Genomic DNA, 18,492 nt, shown 5'->3' on the forward strand with positions numbered 1-18,492 from the left:
AGTAAATGCACACGCTCGCCACACCCATTGTGAATAAAATGTATGCCCCCTCTGTTCAGATGCCAAGGTCCATGGACACGGTAACAGATGCTTTGTGGCTGCCTTTATGTCATCTCTACCTTCCTCTGCCATCACTCATTTTAGGTGAGAATATAGCTGATCACAGAGCACAGCTGTTGTCATTAGCCTGTATTTCTGTCTGTTATGTCTGGCGCTGCCGCAGCGGAACAGCTTGGTAATGACCATTGGTCAACATTGTATTTATGCATTGTATCCATTACATGGTTCTTCCACAGCAGACTGCCTAATACTTGTTTACCTATGCCCTGGTGACCTTAATGGCAGAAGGCAATATGTGCTTTGCTATCCAAGCTAGTTTACTAAGTTCTTAAATCCGTATTTTTAAGAATTAGATGTAATTTTTAAACAACTAATCTAAGTGGTTCATACTCGGGTAAATGAAAAAGTACTTTTGGTCGATATATCGTGCATGTTTTAAACAAATTGACCAAGCCCCTAAATAGCAGAGTGAAGAAATACAATCAGAGAGCGAGGCGTTCATGTCTCAAAGCAAAATAAAATGTCCAAGGCATAATGGCAACACATTGCCTCCCACGGTCGCAACAGAGCCTGAAGTGACGAAGTCTAATCCATTAGTCAATGGCCGTAAGGGAAAGTGATTCTGGCCAGAAGTCATAATAAAGATGCTGATGTATACTGTATGTGCACCCTTAACTTTATTTCACAGTACTTTGTCTGAAAGCAGATAACATAGTATTAGGAAATAAAATAAAAAAAACACATTTTTGTGCTCTTGTTTGTTTTGATGCACTTGAACAACACCTGTTGATCTTTCTAAAGGTTTTATCAACACTCTTATTAAACACAGAAGTGCTACAATATGCAGTATAAAAAACATGTTGCTAAATAGCTAAATGAACTAGAAACCTGACAGCTCTCAGAAGATACTGAAATGCTTTTATAAAAATAACAACAAATGGAGACTTGTCAACAGTATCAACACTGAAAGAGACAAAAGGAAATATACACTATACACATATCCCAAAAATATTAAGGCGGTTGAAATATTAAGTCAGACAACCAAGTTAACACTTCATAAGGTGCTTACATAACACATCCACATCAGGCTCATGAATACTTTACTTCACATCGATGAATAATATCAGCGTCATGACACACTTGCATGGAATGGAAGCGGCATAATAACACAGAGAAAATACAATTGGGCTAAATAATGCCTACAATTATATTTACATACTCAATGTCTATGAGTTAATGGAAAAATACCAACTAAAAGCTCTGCTATCAGTTTGCAAACTCATCTCAACACACAGTTCAAAGAGTATGCCTTTACTGCTTCTCAGTTATGGATATTTATGTGTATTTAATATGTATTTTGAGGTTCCTATGGATGATGTGAAAATGACCTAATTAACCTTGAAGAGCTCTTCCTTCTTTATTTTAAAACCTAGCATTGACTGTACTTGAAATACAAATGCTCATCCGTGAATATGCAATGAATCATCATGAGCCTGTTGGAATAAGTTAAATAAGCATCTTATAAAGAAAAAAGCGTTAATATTTACTCAAAAGATGTCATGATATACAAATTCACAGCCAGTAAGTCAGAGGATTCAGTTTCACATTCTCAAATGTTTACTCTAGCACGTTGATATTCGTCTGGTATGTAACTTTGATAATATACAAAAAGATTGAACAGCCTAGCAGTTGGAAATAAAAATTAAACCCCTCGGCAAGCAATAAGGCCCATCCGAACATCAATCTACTTTCCTGCATTTCATTGGATCAGACATTATGCAATATAATACACTGGAAGCAATATTGAAGCAAAGGAAAAAACACAGTCGTTAATAGCTTGAAATAAATACTTCCATACTTAAAAGCTGCCATAAAGAGATCAGAATATGTATTACATTCATACATCGGGCTCTCCTGCAGGGAAGAACAGTTGTCTCTATCTAAACAACAGGGGATAAAGTACAGCTGCATTCCCTTTAACATGTTAGAGATTAAGAATAGGCTTTCAATACCATATCCTGTAAGTGGATATTATTGTTTCCCAATGTTTTCACTTTGTAACAAAATAATAATAAATGGAACTACTGCTGTTTGTTAGAATTCCCAGACCGTGCAGAAATATTGTAAACATTTCAGCTTTTTCTACTTTGGTACTAAAGATGGTTCATGAAAGTGATGATTGAGACTTTCATTACAGCATGGAATATACTGCATCTTGCTAGCATGAAGTCTAGGAGATTCCATGCAATGAACACTGCGTTATGTGAGAAAGGGAACAATCAAACTGATTTATCTGTATCTTTTTAAATGCATGTAAAAGCTTTTTAAAAATGAGAAGAGTAGAAAAAACAGGCGGTGATGGTTAAAATGACAAATGTTCTGACAGGTTTTAAGTGGCTGTTCTTCAGCAACAAGTTATTCTGAATGAACAGCGCACCATTACATAAACCTGATTCATCCACTAATACTTATCCATTTACACAGCAAACATTTCAAATATATATATCTGTACATAGATTTGTATAATTAAATATATGCAGGGAGGGAAGAAACAAATTTTCTCTTTATATGAAGGGTCCAGATAGTTCCTCAAAAATATTGAGATTTCAGTAGACATATCTTCATTAGTTTCATATTACACAACAGGAAATCCACTGTCACAGGACTTGGCCATGCGATACCCAAAAACCTATAATCCATTGTAACATATATATTATTAATTTGCAATATATTTTCTCTTTAATAGATAAAAGTGTTTCCGCTGAATGCTTTACATAATATGACAAATTTAAAGACTCTTTATCCCATCTTCAACACAGTCAAAATAGATTGTGGTACACTTGAGTGAGTAGTTCATTATAATATGGAAGTATCCATTGATTCAATTGTCAGACGAGGTTCTTGTGTCATTTCTGCAATGTGTGGTCCATATTTAAAAACACCAAAAGAGGTTATGATTTCTGTTGGGATGAAACACCTTTCCAGTAGTCTAAAATATCATGCAGGTCCTCATCCTTTGCAAACTGGACTTTCTTACGCAGTGCATGGCCCGCCGCCATGTACTCCTCGTCTTTGTTCCGTTTCCGGTTGAATTTGAATTTTTCCCAGATGCTGTGTGAAGGCTTGCAGTAGTACTCGGGACTGGAGGAGTAGCTTAGATTGTGATACTGAGATGACAGCTGGGAATATGATAAGTCTCTGCTGCGGGAGTGAGTGAGGGGCTCCAACATGGAGGTCTTGTGGCCGTCAGGACCATCGAGTTCCTCTATCTGAGCGTCGGGGTAAGAGTGGCGGTGGTCACTGTACTGACGCATCTTCTCTGCCTCAGCCCTCAGGATGGCGGCAGCGGGGGTTACAGTGAGCAGGTTCTCTCCTGTTGGGGAGCTTTTCTCTATGTACTTGGATTCAGAGCGATAAGGCCTTGGGCTGCGCGAGGCCCCTCCTGTGGCGGTGCTGGGCCTCTTTGGCGAGACATCAGAAGTCCGATGCCTCTGCAGGGAGTGGTGATAGCTGTCTGTGTACGCTGGGGACAGAAGGCCAGCTTTATTCTGTGGGTGTTCTGATAACATCACAAGCTGGGGCTCTGCGTTGGACACTGCTCCAGACTTCCCTTGAAAAGAGGTGGATTCTGACTTGAGAGCATCTATACAGTTGTTAATAATCTGATTGACTTTATCCACCTCTTTTGCAATGGTGCAAATCTCTGCCACCGACCCCTGGCTATTCCCTGGCATTCCCATGTCACATTCCCTGCGTTCGTGGTGGTCCATGCTCCGCACCTCCATGTAATTTCCTTTCATCATTTTATGAGTATCACTCATCTCTTGAAACTTATACTGCTCCATTTCAGCAGCAGATGGTAAGTATGGCATACGTGCCATGTTCTCCCCGGCCAACAACTGCTTCTGCGACATTCGAGATATCGTCGCCCCCTCCAGCTCTTGCCCATATTTGAGCTCTATTATATTTTTCTTCAGGCTGCACGCTTTTTTGTGCTTTTCATCTTGCTGACGCTTTTTTCGCAAGCAAAAGTAGACCACACCCAGAAAAATGACCATGCTAAAGAGGCAGCCCAAAATCGTCATGATGTAATGAGTAGCAGTCGCATTGTTCACAGCTCTGTCCTTTCCATTCCAAGGGCCTGTAGTGATTGTCAGACAGGTGTGGTTGTGTCTGAGAGAATTGCGTATTGAAGCGACACAGTACGTGTAGTTAGTGTGGGGTTTTAGGTTTTTAAGGTCAATGTCCTCCTTTATATCTGTCAGGGTTTGAATATCTGTGAAAAAGCTGTTGTTGTACAGAACCAGAATGTACATCTTCTTGTAGGGGTGCGGAATCTGAACCGTGATGGTGGCACCTGTATTCGATACTTGCTTCAGTTTCATCACAGGGTTGACTTCCACGTCAGTGTAGGTTGTACTGATGGTAATGTCTTCTGGTTCTGTGCCTGAGGGGCAATCTTCCAGCCCACAGAGTGTCGAGTCCGGTGGGGGTGTCGTGGATTCAGTGGGCACGGCAAAGAAAGTTGTCGAATAGTCGTCATTACACACAGTGGTGAGCATGTGAAGCGCATTTCGATATGCTGGTTTGTTTGGATTCTGGCTCAATAAACTATAACCAGAGACGCCAGGTGGGGAGTCGCAGACCATCCGCTCATTTGTCCTGTTAGGGAAAACTGAGAGCCATTTGACTAAACCAAGTAATTCACAGGAGCAGTTGAATGGGTTGGTGTACAGCTCGCAGGTGGTCAGTTTATTCAAAGTGGTAAACGTAGACCCGTCTAACTGCTGGATTCTGTTCATAGAGAGGTCAATGTTCTCAATGTTGAGGCATTCCAAAAAGGCATTGGATGTCACAGTCTCAATCAGGTTTGCCTGGAGGTAGAGGTACTGCAGCTTTCCTAAACCCCTGAGGATCCCCTCTGTCAGGTTCCGCAACTTGTTGAAGCCCATTTGAAGGACTTGTAAGTTAAACTGAGCAGAAAAGGCCCCATCCTCTATGTAGGAGATGTCATTCTTCGTCATGTTCAGGTAGGTCAAGTTGGCAAAGCGACTAAGGGCAGAGTATTGGATACTTTTGATTTTGTTTTCATTCAGACGAAGGTCAACAATGGTGCTGTTGATATGCTGTGGGATGGCCTCATAAGGTGGTTGGTTTTGGCTACAAATCGCAAGCCAAACAAAGCCCTTCTCACCCTCAATCAGCCAGCAGTCTCCGCTGACTCTGCCAATATGAGTCATATATACAATGGCTACAGACCAAAAAAAGGCACTCATCACCATGCCTGAGCCGCAGGCCATTGGTGCTTCTCTGAGAGTCATGTGTAGGGACAAAACAATTTGATGAGGGTGATACTGTGGTGGTTTCAGTGCAGCTGAGAAGATCCTGTTGGAATATCAGCTGTATGTTTAGCTGTTCGCCGGGCCAGAAACATTCCTTTGAGATGTTTTCTCCTCATTGATGGATGCTATTGCCCCCATGTGCCAATCAGAAAAACAGGAGAACCCTTCCTTACACTGAATTCCTTTCATTGAGGTTTGCCTGCAGGAAACTTGTGTTGATGCTTAAAAGAGATTCTACTGCCTCGGGTTGGCTTGTGCTTTTCTCCTTAGAGGTTACCATCATTAAATGGTCTCATCTTATCATTTCTGCCACTGTCTTCCCTTCTGTGTCTCTTTCATGTGCATGGAGGAATAACCTGCAAAAGACAAGAACACATAGTTGATATTAATTACATTTTATCAAGATAATAAATGCACTTCTACAGCATATGTTATAAATGAAATGTTGCAGTCAAAGCATAGGATTCATGTTTACTGGATGCCCTTGTTGTTCATGTCCTACCAATTATTTTGTACATAATTTAAGAGGTGTTTGCAGTCCCTGTGGCAGAATGCAATTTAAGGAAACTGTTGGCCAATTACCACTTGACAGGTCGGGAGAAGCAGGGTCCCTGGTTTCACACCATTAACCCGAGGACTGTCAGACGCAACTGAGGAATTCCAATGTTTAGAAGCTGAATTAAATCAATTATACAAGACCGCATGAAAGGAAACTCGGATCAATGCATTTAGGGTTTTTCTCCGAAAACCATCATGCATAAATTAAATCCTTTTGAGCACTAATTCTCCAAGAGAAAAGAGAGAAATTGAGCACAAGGTGTGATTACTGGATCTTCCTAAATTAAATTAAGTTTTTTTGCAAATGGAGGAAAGCCACGGTTATAAAAATGCTCTTGCTCTTCCTATCTGCATAGGCCAGATAAAAAAAAGAAATCCCACAATGATATTTTCTGTTTTTGACGTTTCTTTTTAAATTTGTTTCTGAAAAACAAAACACAGTATAAGCAATCCTTAAAACACTTTGCTTTTCTTTTGTGAATACTTCATATGGTTTTGCATTTTGTGCAGTTTCATACGATAAGATAATACCAGGAAATCCACTCAGTGACATACATTTGACAGAATGGTAGTAAATCCTACCGTATTTTAACAATATCACAAGCATTAATCATTAATATCAGCTGCACAGGAATATCTATCAAAAGTTTCCTATCATATGCAAACATTAGCCACAATACGCATCTTGTCATACCAAACTGGCTGTTGTACTAAAGCCCCTGGGTGTATCAGGGTATGTTTATTTCATGTGTTCACCTTTAACAAAGTGTAGAGGTTATACTTATTTAAATGTAGATGTATTCAGTGCCCAAACATATTATATTACATCACTTATCAGTCATTATTGCAGCTTTAATTGCAGCATTTAATTTTCCAAAATATGTCATGCTGCTTGCTGCTCAGGTATGCAGTCATACTTAAAAGGCTGCAATCAACAGTAATAGTGTGAGTTTTGGAGCAATTTGTCAAATGGATTATTAAAATAATCCATTTGACAAATTGCAAGGGGAATTTATACACCGACGCAGGTTGACATTTATGAAGCAGATAAAAAGAAAACATATTGTTCAGGTAGTTACACAGATACTTCCGGGTAAACCCAGAACTATTTAGGATAAGTGTGTTCCACTCATAATTAACTGATGAAAGGCATTTAAAAATGTGTTTGAAAATGAGCACATTAACCCAGAGATATTGATATGTGTAGTAGTCTAATCTTCTGTTTTTGAAAGCAAGTTCTGCCTCAGACCCAGGTCAACATGAGTAGCCTTGTGGGGGGACACAAAGGGCAAGAAGGTGCTTTAGTGTGTTAGCGTACATGCCTTTCACAGCAGGGATAATGTTAGAATAGAATAAATGTGACAGTTTATGGCAGAGTAAATATTCTTCAAGTTGGAAAAACCCCACCTGCCATCATGGACCCAAATGCCATTCCCCGCTGTCATCTGACCTTTTTCTGAGTTAAGTTTATCAAATTACAATCACACCAGTGTTGTGTTTTTTCTCATACATCAAGCTGGGGATACAAGTCTTTGCACTGAAACGTTATTGATAATATTTCCTTTTTTATCCATTATCCTGGGAAGCCTAGACGGAGCCACTGTACCACCAAATAACAAATTCCTCTTATATGTGAATCTATAGCTAAAAGGTTTAGCCTTTTTGTGATTTATATTCCAGAAATTCCCTCTAGAAGAATAAGCTGGTATGTCTCTATTGCCAATTCAGAATGTCTGCCTTCCAGTTCCTTCTTTTTTGTTACCAAATGTGTTAAATGTTTTGCTATGTGCTATTTGTATTGAATTATCTCCGATATTTTGGCAGGTACTGTAACACAATGGAACAATTAGGCAGACCATGTCAATTAATATTAGTTATGTCCAACAACAGTTCACCGCAAGTTGTATTCAAATGCACATAAAAGCAAGCATAACAAAAATGAAGTGCCATTTTGCTGAAAAGAAAACCTTTTTTAATTGCAAATCTCCTCTGTTCACTCAATGTTATGAAATGATCTGCAATCGGGCTGAGATGACCAAGCGAAAAGCACCTGTCAGTGAAGTAAAGAGCAGATAAAGAGGATAGATAAATGCTGTGGTGGACACTGCAACAGAATGCTAAAGGCTGCTATTACAAAACCACCTTCACAACGACAAAAGAGCAGCAGCAGGAGAGCATTGAAGAAAAGAACACTCTGTGAGGAAAGAGGTTCCAAATCAAATGTTACATGAAATGAATATAAACAAATTCAGCAGAATATCTGTGTGCAAGGCAAAGGAGCTCTTAAGGAAAAACGGTGCCTCGTTATTATTCTTCAGTCTCTGACCTTTTATTGAAAATACCGAACGGAAGAGACTGAGCTCATCTGACCTGATCTCCACCCGCTCACAGCGTGGCACTGGTGCAAAAAAAACTTTCAGCGGCCAAATGGGAGTTTAAGTTAAACCTGAGAAGTCACCTCTCATTTACAATGCTTTGGCTGTGTTTTGTTTGTCCACAGTGACTCACTCTAGTGAGCCTCCAACTGATTCATCGCCCCAACACTGAAAGCCATGCATACATTAGAGCCGGGCTAGCACCCTGTGTTAGGGAAAACACAAATACACGCAAGAGTGCTTACAATAAAAAGGAGGAACTGTAGATTTTGCATGTGGAGTTTGAATTCAAACACTGTATCTTCCTCTCTTGTCCCAGTAGATTCAAAGCATATGAAAAAAAAAAAAAAAACGCCTGCGGTGTTGACTTGTAAACAAAGCAGAAGCTGCTTTAAAATACAGTTTTCCTGCTTTGCAAATCACATCTTATTGTGTATGCAGATCTTCAGATGAGCCTGAGGCATCCAGCAGGGTATGTTGCCTTAGCAGATCTTCTATTTGCCACCACAGACCCACTTTCCATAATGGCAGCAATCTGTATGGTCCAGTGTTAGCCCTGAGTGCAGCAGGCCAGAACACCCAAGGCATCAGAGCTGAGTATATTCCCCTATCAGACACAGGCAGCCATTCCACACTCTCTTTTCCATTTAGGCTTCATGCGGTGGGTAATGAAGGCTTTTCTTTTCCCTCTTCTGTGGATAACCTATTGAAACCCAGCTCTTGAAGAATGATTCAAACACTGCCTTGTACCTTTCTGTCGCGGTTGCTCGGGGCCTGCTCATACTTCACTTCTACTCAATAAATCATTGGTTCTCTCTTTGTTATTATGGAAAAAGTCTAGAAAACATCACAGAGGCTGATGTACATTTGGAGAACCAGAAGTCTATATTTCAATCTTGCAGCATGTACAGTGAAGCAAATTAATTTGAGGGAGAAGAACAAGACTTGAAGAGTCTTCCAATTAAAAATCACGCAAAAGTCTGAATCTTCATGGCCTTAAAGCAGAAGGTCAAAGTAGGTTTGTGCTAGTGACAAACTATATTTTGTGCTAGGTTGAATCACACTTTAAATGGAATCTATCAGCTGCTGTGCCTTTTCGTGTTATAGTCTTTAAACCTGAAGCAGAGGAGTGGTCCTCTCTCTCAAAGAAAGCCTCTTAAATACAGCTCCGTTACAACGGCCGGCGCTTCAAGACGAACTTTGACAGTATTTCCAGAACGGCACATCGAGAAACACATTCTACTGCGTCTCCCATCGCACAAACAGTTGTATATCCATTGCAAACCAACTAGACAGCACCTCCCCACACATCCCCACACATCCCTGGTTATTTCTGCCCTTCTGTTTGTCTGCGTGTCCGTCCAAACAATTTCACCATGCATACTAAATGAACATGTTTCTGTTCCGTCTCCAAAGTTCTACAGTAGCATGATATCAGAGGAACAGTTTGAATCCCTTTCTGCCCTTGCTTTCTATCTCGTTCTTTGTGATGGTGAAGGTGTCAGAATCTCAGGGGAACCTCTTCATCCATACCAATGACTGCCCTTTATTTGATGTCATTGAACAAGTGCATGCACTCCTTGCTTAGAAGAATGGAAACAAAGTAAAGATTTAAAGACAGAAGTGGTGAATCAATTGATTTTAAATGGAACTGCTTCTGTTGGGGAAGGAAAACATTGTGCTCATTGAGGTACTGAATTGCTTTGTTCAGAAGGAGAAAGAGGGCACATATGCTTGGGTTATATCAGAGGATATTAAACTCATACATTAATTACTCTGAGAAATATGCCTGGGAAATAATTGATGGTCTTCATTGAGTACCGTTTGCAAAAGGTTCAGCACTTTTTACAGCCACTCTGACATACTTGATGTGTCTTTTTCAGTAGGCAGGAGCTCAGTAAATGGAGTTTTAAGTTAATATAACCTAACTTCTGTGTGAGGAGTATTGTATGCCACCTTAATGCACTGCACTCATTTGTTTTCCAGACAATTATTCCTGCATGGCAATAGGAGTTGCTTCCTCATGAAGAAGCTTTCATCCAAGTATTTATCTTGATATGACACAGAGGCTGGAATAAAGTAATACATGTGGTGATAAGGTACTGTATTTGGACTTACATAATGTAGGTGATTTGAAAAAGATTTAAAAAAAACACAGATATTTGTACGTGTTATTTACAGCTTTTGCCTGATTCCTTACCATAAATGGGAACATTTCTCAGGATTACACTCAAATTGAAAGCAGCAACCAATTAGTTTTGTCCACCTTGGGGCAGCGAAAACAAACCAATATAATCAGTCGCTTATTTACACATCCAGCATAAGAAGTAATCAAGTTTAGTCGGGTTGAAACTTGAAATCTCCCCGCCACTGTACAGGATTACTAGTTTCTCTTTGTAAACAATGAGGGAAATTTGTGGATTAACTTATTTTACTTTATTTCATTTTCATGTATGTCTCTATAGTCTCCCTGTCCCCTAAAACTATTATTTTCCTTTGTTTGTGTACATGCAACAAGAACATTTCACTGCAGCCTCTTTCAAAGAATTGATAATTGACATGCCTGTTTTTTAAAATATATTTATTTTGTATGTAAATGTGTTCCTGTGCAGTCAAATAGTAAATTGGTCAACCTGTTTCGACAGTATTATTAAATCTACTAATATGGTGCATTTTAGCTGGTTAAAGAAGTATGTTTAAGTTGAACGTTAGGTTTTTGTGCGTGTAAATGGTCTACAAAGGCTGACATCCCTGTGTTCCCACACCCCCCCCCCTCCCCTTCCTGAACTGCTTCCATTGGAATCCTTTGTTCACGTCTGGACCATAATGACATCACTATGTAACACTTGTGCTTCTATTGGCTAGCGCTTCAACACATTGTACGTGATAGTCTAAGTGGTTGACCAATCACAACAGAGCCAGCCAGCTAACCAATCAGAGCAGACTGGGCTCTGGTTTCAGACAGAGGGTGAAAAGAGGTGCTGCAGCACAGGCAGTATGAGAAAAATACAGAGCTTTTTTTTAACCTTAAAGCATGGAGACATGTCACAATAGAAGCATAACATATAAACATGAAAAGTGAGCATATTATGTTCTTATAAGTATTAGGGACAAATAACATCTTCTTGCTACCTATTAGTACTGGTCCCTGCTAAATATTAACAGGACACAGCCGGTATTGCTGAGGTGTTACTCTCAATAACTGCTTAAAGTTAAATGACAGATTCTTGAAGGGTAATTAAGGCCCTGAGTGCAAAGGTGGCGTTGTGAGAGATATGCCCAGACATCCTGAATTTGAAAACAGTCTATTGGAAAGTTGCACGCAGCAGTTACTACTTGGTATTCCACGCAGGTGTCATACTTTGTAAAACTTTAAATGACTTTCTGCCCTGCATGCCATCTCTTGTAAATTCCCAATATCTCACTCTATTGTTCTTCAGTGTATCAAGAGTCCTTCAGCCGGCTCATGACCTAGTATGATTCAAGCTTAGAGAGAGCAAAAAATCTCATTACAACCTAAAAGCTCTACTTTTGGTGACACCTCTTATGTCAAGATGATAAGCCATGGAGAGTGGTTTTAGAATCACACCGCACTGATAGAGACAGATGCATCAGTGAAACCCTGAAGAGAATTAGGGCAGAGAATAAAGGAGATGGCACAATAACAAAAAACAAGAAGCCCAAAAAAACACATCCTGCTCAGCCTTTCACAGTTCTTTCTTCAAAATGAGCATTGTGATCTTTGCACTGTACCATATTCTATAACACAACCATAGCAGTTCAGCCCCACAGCATGCATACTGATCAGGAGAAAAGGGCAACTGGGCTATAGGGAGCATTTATCATAGGGACAGGAGCAAAGTAGAGTTTAATTTAATTCTGTAGGTTTGAGAATAAGATACAACTTGGAATAACACCTGAAGGCTTAAATGCAATTTTCCAGGCCATCAACTGACCATCAACTTGGCCCCCTTATTTGGCCTCGGAGCCAAATCATCTGCCAGCAAGCTGACTCATGACATGTCGCACTGAAGTGGGAGCCGCTGTGACGCCAGAGCGTGACAGGAAGTTATAGAAAACTATTCAGGCAGATTTAACAGGATTGCTGGGTTTCAATGCCTTTTTTATATGTATCATCTTTATTAATATCTTATGTTCAGAGGGTTGATGAAACGATTGATGAAACGCTGACAAAATCAGACTCTTCTTATCTCAATCAATTGCCTCGCCATGCTGAAAGATTTCCCCACCAATTAACCTTCAGAAAGTGACTGGAGCTAATTCAATTACTGTGAACTGCAGGACGGTGCTTCTGACTGACGGATTAACCGGCCTCAGTGTGAGTGACAGCCGAGAAGCCATTCATGCTGACAGAGCAACGGACACATTTCAGATAAATACATTATATCTGTAAGATTATTTTCACAAAGAGTTTAATTTAATTTAATCTTCATCTTGAGAAGTTATTCTACCTTTGAGGGGATTTTGAAATGTTCATCTTGTAAAGATACAAATTCCGTCAGGGTTGACCTATTAACCATTTATTACAGCAAAATGCATTGTAATTTGCCAGTGTGGCCCTGTTCATACTATGCTCTGGAATTAATCAATAGCTGCATTCACGTCGAAAACGGGTCTGCATTGGTATTGTGTTTTTAGGAACAGAGCGTTGTCGCCCGACTTTGTGGAAGCGCTACAGAACTGCGCAAAGCTCGAAATTGACGCCGGACATTTTCAAATTATTTAAACTTTGTCCATGTTAAGCGCTGACCTTTTGACTCGCAACCAATCAGATAACAGCTTTATCTAGCACCAAAAGCTAGCAGGGGAGATGATCATAGAAACTAAACTAAATTGACTGTTTTCACCCTAAGGCTCTGCGCCCAACCTGGTGATGAGCAAAGAGCAAATGGCGTGTCATGTGAATGCATCTGAAAGCAAGTTTGACAGAAAGATACATAATTAACATTTAATGAATGGGCCGTCAGAGGAGCATTTAAAATTGTGGTGGTCAGTGATTGGAGCAGCAGTACTACCAATAGACTCATAAAACAGGAGTTTCAATACATTATAGTTGTGATATGAATGTTCGTCTACGTGCTCATGGAGATTATCTTATTCGTAATAACCATTTATTATTTTTTTTTGTAGAGAGGTGAAAAAAACAGCCTGTCCTCCAACAAAAAACGACCATATAGTTCGATTGTTCAGCAGCATATTACGACCCAGTCATGTTTTAAAGTGTAGCACCTCTAGTGGTCGTGTAAGAAACAACATGCTCCCGTTGATTGCAAACGCTCCGGAGATTATTTTATTCACAAATAACCCTCTCTGGAAAATCCTAAATTGTGCAATAGTTTGGCCATTAAAATGCTTTTTGATTCGATTTCTAGCGAGAAGTGTATATTGTACTTTTATAATCTACGTCCAGTGGAAGTGTAGGATCTATAGTTTGATAGATATTACGAAGATGATTTGAGGTCTCGCCAGGAGAACGTGTATATGCGGCAGCTTCCATGTAAAGTCAGCGTCAACCCTCACGGGGTGAAAACAGTATTTCCGGTCTCGAAGCTTTCAAATAAAAAACTGAAGTATTCCCCTCACTGTCAAATGATTACACAGTGATATCTGCATTACTCATCAACTCAAAAACACCAGATTATCCTTGTTAATTACACAACATTGATTTGGTTTAAATTGTTTACAATGCTTTTGTATTTTTCCCCTTCGATTCGGAGAAACAAATATTTTTTCGGAGTTTAGGATATCAGAAGACACTACACTAAAAAGGCTGGTAATATTTCTCCATTTCAACCTCTGTTCTTCTACTTCTTTGCCTTTATTTACAGCCAAAGCCTAAACTAATAACTTCTGGCCAAACTACGCTTTGATTAGCCAGATGTATTTGCTCAAAACCTGTTTTCTTTGCGAAAGTTATCTCCACATTTGAATGGACCCACACCTGTATAACGTCTTCACAGCTTAAACAGCACTACTGCAACACTGTCGGACTCAATGGACGGTTTAAAACAAGAAGTATCAACCCAGTCTCACATCTAAACGTGTAATAACTACGTTGGTCCACAACTTGGGACGTAGTATTTCTACAAAAACGTCTCTGAAATTGTAGGATCCCTACGTTTTTTTCACCATTCATTTCCAATGGCTGGCGTCTATGTCACGTGATCTTCAAATTTCTCTCCGCATAAATAAAAACATTGCCGACCTTCGTTTTATTCTCGGTGGAAAATGACTATTTTAAGGTTAGTTTTGACATTAAAATGCGTTTTGATGTTATTTGATGCGAGAAATGTGAGTTTTTATTAAAGATTATGTGTGCAGTGGATGCACATGATCTTTAGTTTGCTAGTTATTACGAAGAGTACTTCAGGAAATTGTGTACATACGTGTTCATTGTTACCAAGGTGGTTGCTAGGGACGCTGCTATCGATATTATTTTCTGTTGTGTAACTGTTTAATGGTGTTATATTTATTGCTATTTCTTTATTGCGTCAATTTATAGTGTTGGTCCACAGCGCAAACGTATTAGTTTAACAAAATAGATAGATACGTTATTTTCCCCTGTGCAATTCTCCAACCCAGTCTCACATCTCACATCACATCGTCGTAAGCAATACCGGAAACAGACGTAGGCAAGATCCTCAGCTCGATATTTGGATGGTTTAGCCGCAATGCACGTTGGGAGATGGTGTTTATGTGATGTGAAATCCGAAAACATTTTTTTAAAATAAAATAATACTTTATTCCGAGTGTGCTTGCTTTTCTCTTTGAAAGTCAGTGGTGCGACTCTCTAAGTCGATGTGAAGACATTGCCGGCTATTGTTGGGAGGCAGCAGAGATTGACTAACTAACATACAAGGGTTGGTTCACCACAGCAGTCGTCTTCTGAGACGCTGACGTGTCTGACTAGATGGACCCACCCGCGCGACCTTGACGTCAGCAGCCACTAGTCCTCCGCCATGTGGCCTTCTCCCAGGTCTGTGTGTCGGGACTCCTCTGCCACGACTTCTCACGCCGCACCTCCTAACTACCCCCCGGTTCAGAGTGCGACCGCGCGCATCACTGCGCTTTAAGAACTGGGTCTTGTCGCACCCACCCCCTTCCGATCCATGACGAGTGCAGAACAGTTTGGATCTTACAGCCCTACTAACACAACTTGCGACTCGACATTCAGTTATTTCCCGTTGCGACTGCCTCGTGCCTACGAGTCCACCAGTCACGGTCTCACCTCTCGATACCGATACCGCATGAAGTCACCTAGGATAAACGGAGACATTCCGTTTTGACCCACCCAGCCCCCACCCCTTCCGTCCGGTAAGTACCCACGTACATTGGTGCGTCGGAGTGCAACAAAAAGTCTCACTCGTGAAGTCACACTAGCGTTCCCACCTCACGTTTACCCCGCCATCAGGTAATTCCGACAGACACCAGACGAAAGAATCCTTGTCCTTCCTATCACCCGTCAAAATTCCGTTCCACCCTTATTCGTCGCCCCAATGTCCCTCTCTGATCTTTTACTGACCGACTTCCTGGACACTCTGCGACCAACCCGTGTGCGAGGACTCGTGCGAGAGTCCCATGACGATGAGACCTGGTCCGTCGAAGGACCGCGCCCCAAGTGCCACGAAACTCGGGCCCGTTAGAGTGTAGTCACGAGGAGGTGTCATCTCCACCCCACCGACCTCCGCCAACCCCGACCCCACCTCAAGACGTAACGACCGACACCACAGAGGCTCTTCGCTCGTTGTCTTCGTCAATTTAGCGAGACGACTCGCTGTGCGATACTCAGGCTGGTCAACGGCAAGGTTGTGGGGTAAATCAAACCAATACAAGAAATAGGGCACGGTGCTGACGGATCCCAACAACGAACACTCCTCCTAGAGTAGGTTATATATATAACTATTCATTGATCATGGCGTCCGAAACATTTAAGGAGAGTGTAGTCCATACTCGAGCTCGTTCTTGTGCCATCCTCAGACTAGGGACTGAGACTTCCGACTCAGGTCCCGGATACCGTCGTTAGCGCCTGGCGGTCGTAACTAACCCGTTACAATGAAAATTTCATTGCATCATCATGCAATTCATGCCAAGTCATGTGGACCGAGGTTTTCTTGATCAATTGGAGAATAACCCAATGATTATGATATTCTGTGCATGAATCACTGGTTCCAATAGAATGAAGTATTTTTATTGTTGTTATTTCTTATGTTTTACAACCCTACATACATAGACTACTCGTGTCATTCTGTTAGATGACAATGACAGGACCAGCGCTGCTCAATGTAACACTGCATCATAATAAACGGCAGGTACAAGGAGGGTGGTTCAGACTTTTACACCAATGATAGCTATGGTTCAACCAATTCTAAGCGACGACGATGAGCACTACAGCAACGTAGGCACGGCTACACAACACCACACTACGACCACAGCCACCGCAACGGCCATCACACTACACAATATGAATCGTGTCACAAGCACACATAAAAGGGGTATTCCGTTCTGGGCTGGGTCGAAGAACAGGACTAAGCTCGCAATGGGAGCTCATACAATGCCTGGCCTGTGCCGGGCCCGCAATGGTTATAGTGAGGACGAGACCATAAAGTGAAAAGGTACCAGATCACTCTTCCTGTCTTTAGCGACATACAATGGACATTCAACTGTAGGCGTGCCCTCTACAGCCAAGCCAGGTATTACATTCGGCGTCCCATTGCGTGTCCGGGTAAATTTAGTTTCATTGCATATTGGCCGCACAATGAATTACCTTATCCATTGATATTGCACTAATCAATGGCGTTCATCAAGCAATGTCATTTGCGCAATGAAACATGTGGACGTCGAACTGGTCAGGTAGCCCAAAGACCAAAACCTTTTGAGACACCTAGAAAACTGGTATCTACCTGCAACAGGCTATGTCATAAATTTCACCTGGATAGACCGACTATAACACTTATGCATAGGTCACCTCCTGTATGATATATTCCCGTTATAAATATGTGAAAAATAAAAAGTTTTATGGTTGTCTACGTACGTAAAATCCGGTACAGGAATAAAGCGAATTGCACGAGAACAGTACCCGACTAAGACACTCTTTCGTGTTCAGATTGTCTCGGACCCGTACATGATGTGGCGCAGAGGTCGCGAAAGCTTGCCGGTTACAGGCACCGACAGAGAAGGAATCAACCACCCTCAACCCCAGGTTATCGGCATCGCGTTGGAAGCACCCACCTCAGTATCTTTCACAAGTTTAGACCTAGTCAGACATAGCTCTAGGCAACGTCGGGGAAACAATTCTCTAAACCCACACCTCCTTTTCATCTCACGCACAACACAAAAGACTGTGAACCACTTCTCAAGGGACCTGTGGGCCCCTGTGTATAAGATGTACATATGTTCTGCATGTTTTCACCGCTAAACGTACTATGCCAGTGGAAATTACATCCGGCATGGCAGAGACACATCGCGGCAGACGGTCGCCAGGAGCCAGGACCACAAGTTTATGTAGGGTGACCCACATAAGGGGGACTTCGACCCGTTCACGGTAGGAGTCCGGGTCCAACATTGTCTGAAAGACCAACTGTGACAAGAGTCAGAGTTCCGGCACATACGTGCCCAGTCCCTCTATACTAGACTGTCCGGGATCACGCCCCTCTCCATTACCCGAGACATGAGGGGACGACTACCAACCTCATGGACTAGTTCTCACAGCAAAAAGGGAGACCAGCCCTGGTGAACACTAGTACGACCATCTTAAATCCGTCCTGTCTAAAATCCAACCGGAAGGAAACGTTTCAGAGGACGTGTTACACTGCGGGCCCGCACTCGAACCGACAACAAACCCAACTACCACACAATCGTCGCGCTCCCTCTCTTACCGTCACAACTGTAATCGAACACCACCGATATATTATGTCGGAGCTGTTAGTGATGTCAATCGGAGGACCATCTTTCTTGCCCGCCGTAAATTCGGCTGACTTGGTGTCCAGTCCTCTCGTCACTACCCAGTTTACTACTACCGTAATGGCGTCCAACAATACTTGCAGAAGCAGTACGTCGCGAGGATATTTATACTCTTGATGTGCGCGTCGCTATAAATGCTAAAAGATTACGCTCGGCTTGGCACATAATGTTCCGGC

General features: G+C 41.5%; 1 protein-coding gene across 1 annotated transcript in view; it reads right to left on the minus strand.

The window, feature by feature from the left end:
* Positions 1–724: 724 nt before the first annotated feature.
* elfn1a (extracellular leucine-rich repeat and fibronectin type III domain containing 1a) overlaps positions 725–18,492 on the minus strand; it is an 88,393-nt gene continuing 70,625 nt past the window's right edge. The window contains exon 3 of the mRNA XM_010793420.1: positions 725–5,758. Coding sequence (XP_010791722.1) covers positions 3,012–5,381 — 2,370 coding nt within the window. The 5' untranslated portion in view covers positions 5,382–5,758 and the 3' untranslated portion in view covers positions 725–3,011. The remainder of the gene's footprint in view (positions 5,759–18,492) is intronic.

Source organism: Notothenia coriiceps, unplaced genomic scaffold (genome assembly GCF_000735185.1).
Source record: "Notothenia coriiceps isolate Sejong01 unplaced genomic scaffold, NC01 NC01_scaffold00037244, whole genome shotgun sequence".
NCBI lineage: Eukaryota > Metazoa > Chordata > Actinopteri > Perciformes > Nototheniidae > Notothenia > Notothenia coriiceps.